General features: G+C 36.1%; 2 protein-coding genes across 2 annotated transcripts; both read right to left on the reverse strand.

The window, feature by feature from the left end:
- Positions 1-694: 694 nt before the first annotated feature.
- HELRODRAFT_171145 (hypothetical protein) lies at positions 695-1740 on the reverse strand (the record flags this gene model as incomplete). Its single annotated transcript, XM_009017892.1, has 3 exons — positions 695-1115; positions 1386-1428; positions 1479-1740. 3 exons carry the CDS (start codon positions 1738-1740, stop codon positions 695-697), a joined length of 726 nt encoding a protein of 241 aa, XP_009016140.1.
- Positions 1741-6076: 4336 nt separating this feature from the next.
- On the reverse strand, positions 6077-9503 carry HELRODRAFT_171146 (hypothetical protein; the record flags this gene model as incomplete). Its single annotated transcript, XM_009017893.1, has 5 exons — positions 6077-6134; positions 6889-6976; positions 7372-7428; positions 8510-8680; positions 9245-9503. The coding sequence occupies 5 exons, from the start codon at positions 9501-9503 to the stop codon at positions 6077-6079; spliced, it is 633 nt and encodes a 210-aa protein (XP_009016141.1).
- Positions 9504-9565: the final 62 nt, after the last annotated feature.

Here is a 9565-nt window from a genome sequence, read left to right on the forward strand (position 1 = left end):
GTGGAAAACAAAAATCACTAACTGAATATCCCCCCCCCCATCAGCCAGTAAATAACATGGAAAGTTGCAAATTTTTCATACATGAATCTTTTTTACCCCAAAGGTTCATAATAATTTTATAATTGAAATTTTCAAAAATTTATTTTCGGGGTGTAATCCAGCTCCAAATACCATTCGTTGGCTACATCTCCACTGAATTTTTTTACAAATATTTTATTTACGTTCAAAAGATGGCGGGTTTTTAAAGTTTTTGTGAGAATTTCTTTTGATGGTGATAACTATTTCTGATTAAAAGTTTATCACTATCATAATCAACATCATCCTCATCTTCGTCGTCAGCATCTATATGACCATTATCATCATCAACACCGTCATCATCACTGAAAATTTTATCTTCGTCATAATCATTATCATCATATCATCCTCATTTTTATCTTCATCATCATCGTCGTCGTCGTCGTCATCAGCATCATCATCATCATTACCATTCATATCATCATTATCAACATCAACAGCAACATCGTCATCACCTTCTTCTTTCAATGAACCACCAAGTCGTAAAGGTATTTGGAAAATTTTATTGAAAAGAAATGTGGAAACTCTCTCCACAAATTTTTTGAAATTATATAAAAAAATTTTAAATGTAGAATCGCAAAGCTTCCTATTTAAATAAGAATAACTTTACAAAATAAATTCAACCATCGCCGAGAAGATGAAAAATCTTGCAAAAGTAGAAAAAATCCATCTTAAACCTTTTTGAAGAGTCAGCAGGAATGATGGGGTGGTGGTGGTGGTGGAAGTGGGTGCCGTAGCAGCCGCACTCAATCGCGTCTACCAACCTCTGCTGCTGAAAATACTGTTGTTGCAGTTGATCCTGTTGTGAGTAGTTGAGACGCACTGGCAAGCACGTTGACAATTGTTGCTGAAGTTGTTGCTGTTGTTGTTGTTGTTGTTGGTGGTGGTGGTGTTGCTGCTGCAGCTCAATGAAGTTGTCGTCGTTGTCGTCTTGCTCGGTGAAGACGAGAGATTTGTTGGGGCGGATGTTGTTGTACTGGTTGTTGATGTTGTTGTGTTGGCCTTGTAGGTCTGAGTTGTTGCCGGATTTGTGCCATTTTCTGTTTGCGCATTTGTGTGTGTGCGTGCGTGCGTGTATGTGCGTGTGTGTGTGTGAAAGTGAGTGGTTGAGTCCGTTAAATGTTTTATGAGTTTGTATATTTGTATGTTTATAATTGTGTTTATCGCTTTGTTTATGTTTCAATGAGTGCTCAGCTCACGTGTGTGTGTGCGCGCGCGCCTGTGAATCTCCGCGAGCGTTCGTGTTCAAGTTTGCGTGTTTCGCTGCGTTTCGGTTTATATGTCCTCGCTAATGCGTGCATAAAATTTACATTAACTTAAAAATAGTCATGTCCTTGACATTAACGACCCAAGCTGCGTGCATTAACGAATGCCTTAACAAAAATATACACGTGTATGTGTACCTTGCTTGTTACTTGTTTGCATGTTTACATCTGGGCGGCTTCCAGTGCATGGGTACAATTTTTTAGTTAGTGCAAAGTTGTGCATAAGTACACACAAATGTCCATACATTCTGAATTTTTGTATGTTAGTGTTCTTCGTTTGATGCCAGCATGTCTTCAATACACTCAATCCATCCTTATTAATGCTTCTTAATTTTTTCTTGCATACATTCAACTTTTTACAGGCACTTCCAGCTTCACATATTTTTGATTCCATGATCATCTTCTGCTATTTTTACTGTTCTTGGCAAGAATATTAAATTTTATTTTAATAACATTCTGATGAAGAATTTTTGTTCAAGAGTAAATCCGCATCTAAAATATTTCTGAAACAATTTTTTCTTTTTTTTGAACAACTTCTTTTTCAAAAAGGTATGTTTTTGTGTAGAGACAGATATTCTGAATGTAGCGTAGCGTAACCATGTCTCGATGTCTCAATGTCTCAAGCAACCACGTCTCAACGTCTCAAGCAACCACGTCTGTCGTTATCGAGTCACGTCAGTAAAATTAGATGAATGTTAACTGAAAAATAAATCGAAAGTGAATAAAAATTTTATTTCAACGTCTTCAAAACTTAATTAAAAATTTTCTAATTGGATAAAACGCCATCTTCATTCAACTCATATGCAAGTTTCTATTGGCTGTCGAAAACATTTAAATTGAAAAACGCTTGCATACTGAGCATTTTTTGTCCTGCATAAACTTACAAACAAAGTAACAGATGTGCACAATCAAACATAAACAAACACAAACATATAAACGTATACAAAACAGAAAACCGTGTATAAACAAACACGTCTATAAACAAACATGTCTATAAAACAAAAACAAGGGAGAAGAGTTCGGCAAGAAAGCAGGCAGACACCTCACGAGATAGCCATCATATGCCGTAAGAAATTTTGAAAGTATCAAATGGCGAGCGGGGTGATAAAATGTCATCAGGAAACTTTATGAGAAGTTTTTTAAAAAGTTATAAAAAGTGTTAAAAGATATAAAAAGTTTATAAAACCTAACCAAATATACTTGTGATAAAATCTGATGGAACGTGTTAAAATGATTCTAAGATGCTCATAAAAGGTACGAACTTGTCTGAAACTTTACAAATTATTACTAATAGATCAGCACAAAATTCAGTAAAATGTTGGACCTTAATAAAAAAAGCAGATAAAACATTTCAGTTTGATTTAACTAGTAGTGAATAATAAGCCTGGAAGAAATATGCAAAAAAAGTTTGAACCAAAAAAAGAAAAAAATTGAATTTTATGAAACTTACACCAGAGTCATCAAAATATATAACCGTGATACACTAGGATAAAAAAAGCACTAAACCATAAATAGGTTACTAAGAGCTTCAGTCGTGAATAAATACATTTCAAGAGTAAAATCTCACTAAATTGAAATACGGGCTGATATAAATTCAGATCTCTCGGACACAAGATCCAATAAAAACCAGCTAAACCGAAGAGTAAATAAAAATACTTTATGAGAGGTGCCAGCACTTGGAATCGTTCGGTACTCTGCAGTACGGTGTACTTTGAACATCGTTTGCATGTACGGTACCTAGAATGTACTAGCAACATATTCATTTAATCACTATCTACATCACTGGTTGTGTTCATTTTTTCATCTGCAGTCATCATTATTGTCATTATTTCTTATCAGACATTTTAGAAAATTTATGGGAAAATATCATCATCTTGTCCGAGATCATTTTGATCATTTTATTTGTGAGCATTGTCAACTTCATCATCGTCATCATTCAATTATCATCGTCATCATTACATCACCATAGTCATCATTACATCTTCATCATCCTCATCATCTTTATCATCGTCATCATCTTCATCATCCTCATCATCTTCATCATCGTCATCATCTTCATCATCATCTTCATCATCATTATCATCACAACGTTACAGCCATCTTTCCAGCGCTCAGCATCAGCAGCAGCAGCATCAGTCCATAAAGTATAAAAAACAAGGGCAGTTGATGTCAGAGGGGCTCTCAAGCATACAAAGCATATACAAAACAAAAGTGTCAGACCCGCGATCTCAAAGTCTTCATTGCATCCTGCCATCTCTATTCTTTCTCTCTCTCTCTCATATTTTATCATTTTTATTCTACTTCGCATTTCTTAGACATTTTTCTTAGGTCCCTTTCATATTTCATTTTCATCATTCATGCTTCTGGTTGTTTTTGTTGTTGAATATGTATGTGATTGTATGTTTAAATGTTGAATGTATGTGTTCGCATGTTTAAATTTTGAATATGTGTGCTGTTTGTCTAAATACACATGCACGAATGTAAATACGATATCATTTTCACAGAAATATAAAATGATTATTTATTTTAAAACGAATTAATCTCTTCGGGTCAGCACAACAATCGTTATAATATCTTGGTGACTATTTTTTTAAAGTGTTTCCAATTTAAAAATTTGTACAACATTACATGAACTTTTATATGGAAGCAAATTATTCTGCCATCTATTCAAAAATAATTAAATTCTGTTAAATAAATCTGAACTGACAGCAACGATAACAAACACTCTTGAAAAGAACAGCGACGGATCATGTTGAACCATGCGCCTGTCTTGTTGGTTGGAGGGTCGGAAAATATTAATTTTTGAGTGCAGTAGATGGCACAACAATCATAAAATGAAGTATCTTATAACAGTCATGGAATGAAGTATCTTACAACAATCATGAAACGAAGTATCTTACAACAGTCATGGAATAAAGTATCTTACAACAGTCATGGAATGAAGTATCTTGCAACAATCATGGAATGAAGTATCTTACAACAATCCAACAATCATAAAATGAAGTATCTCACAACAATCCAACAATAATGGAATGAAGTATCCTACAACAATCATGAAATGAAGTATCTTACAACAATCATGAAATGAGGTATCTTACAACAATCGTGAAATGAGGTATCTCACAACAAATCTGGAATTATAAACTTCTATTAATAAGTTTTGACTCATCACGTTTTTCAACTTTGTACAAATCCAAAAAAGCCTTTCAGATAGATCGGCACAGCCTGGAGACATTTCCATAGACGAAGTAGTAATTATATCATAGCAAACATTACATGTTAAAACATCACTTATACGTCTTAAACACACTTACATTGCTGTTGTTTCCAATGGGGCTGCTGGAAATCCATTTTAAGACGGTATGGATGTTTGAAACCCTCGAGAATAAATTTAGAAAAAAGTTTAAAGAGAGGATATCAAAAAAGGTTGAAAAGGACGATGGAAGACCAAAAACCCGGCACACAATCCGCGGTGAATAAAAAGAGATTAATTTAAAAATGAAAAGAGGAGGAATGAAGGAAGGATGGATCGAAGGGCCGGCTGTTGACATGTTCCAGTGGGATTGGCATCCAAAGTCATTCTCACTATTATGATAATGAGCCGATAATGAGGACGACGACGACGATGATGATGGTGATGATGATAATGGCGATGATGATGACGACGATGGTGTGAAGTTGATGAGAATTTGACTAAATATTAGATTAATATTTTTTCTGCTACCACAACTACTACTACTACTACTACCACCACCACCACTACTACTACTACTACTGCTACTACTAGTACTACTAATACTACTACCACTACTACTACTACTAATACTACTACTACTACTACTATTACTACTACTATTACTACTACTACTAATACTACTACTAATACTACTGCTAGTCCTGCAGCATTTTTTACCATTACTACTGCTACTTTTTCTACTGATACAATGTTTAGTATTACTACATTTTTATTATCACCAGTACAATGAGTATCAAATCAAATCAGAAATACTTTTTATTTACCAGAACAAACAGTATCACAGATAATATTCGTAATTCGTACAATCCAAAGAGTAACAAGGTAGACTACTCAACATACTCAACAGTCAGTCGGCCAGTCAGTCGATAAGTCAGTCAGTCAGTCAGTCGGTCGGTCGGTCGGTCGATCGGTCGGTCGGTCGGTCGGTCAGTCAGTCGGTCGGTCGGTCGATCAGTCAGTCAGTCGGTCAGTCGGTCGGTCGGTCAGTCAGTCAGTCGGTCGGTCGGTCGATCGGTCGGTCGGTCGGTCAGTCGGTCGGTCGGTCGATCGGTCGGTCGGTCGGTCAGTCGGTCGGTCAGTCAGTCAGTCGGTCGATCGGTCGGTCGATCGGTCGGTCAGTCAGTCGGTCAGTCAGTTAGTCGGTCGGTCGGTCGGTCAGTCAGTCGGTCGGTCGGTCTGTTATTCGGTGGGTCGGTCGGTCGGTCAGTCAGTCGGTCAGTCAGTCAGTTGGTCGGTCGGTCAGTCAGTCGGTCGGTCGGTCTGTTGGTCGGTGGGTCGGTCAGTAATATTTATTTATTTCAATTTAAAAATGCAGATCTATAACGTTCGTAAAAAGCTCACATCCAAAAAAATTGACGATATCATAAATTGGCAGCAGTAAATAAATTCTAAGAATTGATTTCTCAAGAAGCGTTGAGATTAAAATGAAATTTTTCTTAACAAAACAAAAAATAAAAAAACAAGTTTAAAAAAATATTTTTTAATTTTTTTTCATTTTGAAAATTAATTTCTCGATGAAAAGCAAGATTATCTGAAGCCTGGAAAATTTCAATTGTGGGATCAATTAAAGATTAAACACTGTGTGCGTGAGAGTGTGCGTGTGTGTGTATCTGTGTGCGTGCGTGTGTGTGTATATCTGTGTGTGTGTGTGTCTGTGTGTGTGTGTGTGTACGTACTCCTGTTTGTATGTGTGTGTAATTATATAACAAATATATATATTATATTTTAATACGTTACACAGACACAAATTTATATAAACCCTCCCTCCCCCCCACACACACACGCAAACACACACATACACGCATACACACACGCACACACAGTATCTACCAGCGCAAAATGCTAACCTCAGATAATAAAATATGCTCATATCGGTTACATTCTTTTTACATGGATAAATAATTAATGCACAAACAACCTATTTCATAAAATCATCTCACTGATACGCACATTTAGACACACACACACATACACACACACACACATATGTATATATATATTTATATATATACATACATACATACAAAATATACCCCTTCTTTCTCTTTCTCTCTCTCTCTCCCACACACGCACATACATTCAAATACAAATATATAAATACAAATAAATGCGAATACAAACATACAAACAGCAATTCCATACGGACTAATACAAACACACTTGTAGGTGTGTGAATGTATGTTTTCATACACACCCGTTATACACACGTACGCTACACATACACGTTAATACACACACACACACACACACACACACACACACACACACACATTATACACTACGCATACACACCTCTTCAAGAAGGCATAAGCGAGACCCAGAGGCACCGAGCCGACGACTATGCCAAGAAGTACACCAATTGTTACTGCAGTAGCTAGACCTGAACACGAGTCATCGTTATTAATTAATGTTATCGTCATCGTTATTAATGTTATGGTTATCTATTAATGTTATGGTTGATTACTAATGTTATTTTTATTTATTAATGTTTTTGTGGCTTATTAATTCAACTGTTATTAATATTAATGTTATGGTTATTTATTAATGTAATGGTTATTTACTAATCTTAATGTTATTTAATAAAGTTATTGTTATGTTTTCATGTTATTATATATATATATATATATATATAGTTATAAATAGAAATATATATATATATAATTAACATATATATATTAATGATATTTATAAATGTAATTTTCCTTTAAATTGAAGACGTTACCAAAAATAGTAAATAGCTATAGCAATTTTTTTTCAAATAAAAGAGCTGCCAACTGTATGGAAAGTACGTGAAGCTTGATACGAACGGATTGGCGTCTCTGCCCATCGGATCTGGGTGGGTTATTTTTTAAATTCATAATTTCATAATTTTCTATAAATATTAATAATAAATAATAATATCAGATTAACAAACTAGACGTTAATTTTTATTGATTTAAAAATAATTTCACAGTTTTCTGTCAACAAAAAGGAGCCTAGTGATAAATAAGCAAGCAAGTCTAGCGAAAAAGGAGGGAACGCTCGTGTCGACTGCTTGCAAGCGGTTTGGGCAATCATTCACGGCACTATCTTCATGGCCAGCTACACAAAGGAATTGTCCGCACCAGCGGGCAAAGTGAAAATTATTACGCCCGCACAAAATGGCTGCTGTTGTAAAAATAAGAGGAGAAAAAAGTCTAGAAAAAAAACAGTATGGGAAGAAGTGTTGTGTTGTGTAAAAATTAAAAGAAGCGGATGTAAGTTACAAATAAATTTTTATTTCCTGTCTTCGGTTTCTTCTTTCTGATTTTACGAGGTGTGAGTATTCTAAGCTGGCCATTAGTGGTCAGTGATCTAGCAGACAATGATGTAAAGAGAGAGCCATTTGTTTGGTTGGTTGAACAGCGCTCTGTGCCGCTAGAGTTTGACGAGGGAAGGTTTTGATGAGTCTGCAGTGCTGGTCAGATGTCCGGTCAGATGGGGACGTAGTGCTGTACTGTTGAGTTTTAACTATTTTGATTAAGGTTTTTTTTTTCAAAAAATATTTTCTATGGTTGGCTTTTAACATCGTTGTATTAGAAATTTTAGAAAAAAATATTCATGTAATGTTGAGAAAAACTATAAAACATTTACAAGTTTAAGATTAGATTTTCATTTCAACTGAATTAATTATAAAACCAACTTGCAGCCATCGGTCGTTACTTTAAAATTCAAAAATAACTGAATGATTTGAGAATAGACATCGACCAAAAACGACGATCCTCACCACTACCACAACCACCACCACCACACCACCACACGAACCACGAACCACCACCACCAGCCACCATCACCACCACCATCACCACCACCATCACTACCACCACTAACCACCACCACCACCACTACCACCGCCACCATTACCACCACCACCACCACCATCAACGATTCTCACCACTGAATTCTGGAACGTCGGTGCAGTTAGCGATGTCGCCACTCCATACGTTTCTTTCGCACGAGAGGGACCAGGTCTCTTCCGTTTTGTTGCACTTGATGGATGCCGTGTTCTCATTGGTGTAGGTCACTGTGGCCCCTGGGGGCGGGGCTAACGTGGGACAGCCAATGGCTGAGGAGGTGCAGTTGTCAATTATGATCACGTGACGAAATTAATTAATATTCATTATTTAATAATTTAATTTGAGTTTATATATATATATATATATATATATATGTATTTATTAATTCAGATATGTGGAAATTATTGACACTTAATTGATATTATTAATAATATTTAAAGAGAAATCAATATAAATAATAAAATAATGATGAGAATGATTGTTTAAATAATAATGAAAATATTTTCAATTGTTTGTTTGGAATTAGTTTTGATGTTTTAAGCTGGCATGACGTAAAGCAGTGTTGCTTTCAACCTAACAACACTAACATGATGGAACCAGCCATCGGTGCATCCATAGGCTGGTTGACTGTAACATGCAACAAACACAAAAAACATTACATTCAAAAACGTCGATGACTCTACATTTCATTTACATCAATGACACTAATACTGTATGCGTGACATTAATAGTTTTACACTGTACTGAGATGACATCAATTGTACTTAAAATGACATCAATTGTATTTAAGATGACATCAATTGTACTAAGATGGCACTAATCAGGTCACTGACCTTGATATTGCAGCAGAACGATGGGACTCATGTCCGAATCATGCCCGATTAACTTTCTTTTCAGTTTCGCTATCTCCGCCGTCGGATTGAAATAATCTACCTGCTGCTGCTGTTGCTGCTGTTTTTGTTGTGGCTGCTGTGGCTGCTGCTTGACGTACACGACGACGCTGCTCGTGGCGCTCGTGTAGATGACGTACTTTCTCGAAGCGCGGCACAATTTCTCCTGCGCAGTATTCTGACCATCTTCGAAAATCAACATCACGTGACAAGATGGCGACGACGACGGCGGCGATGATGATGATGATGGCGATGATGACGGAG

Source organism: Helobdella robusta (genome assembly GCF_000326865.2).
Source record: "Helobdella robusta unplaced genomic scaffold HELROscaffold_20, whole genome shotgun sequence".
NCBI classification, from domain to species: domain Eukaryota; kingdom Metazoa; phylum Annelida; class Clitellata; order Rhynchobdellida; family Glossiphoniidae; genus Helobdella; species Helobdella robusta.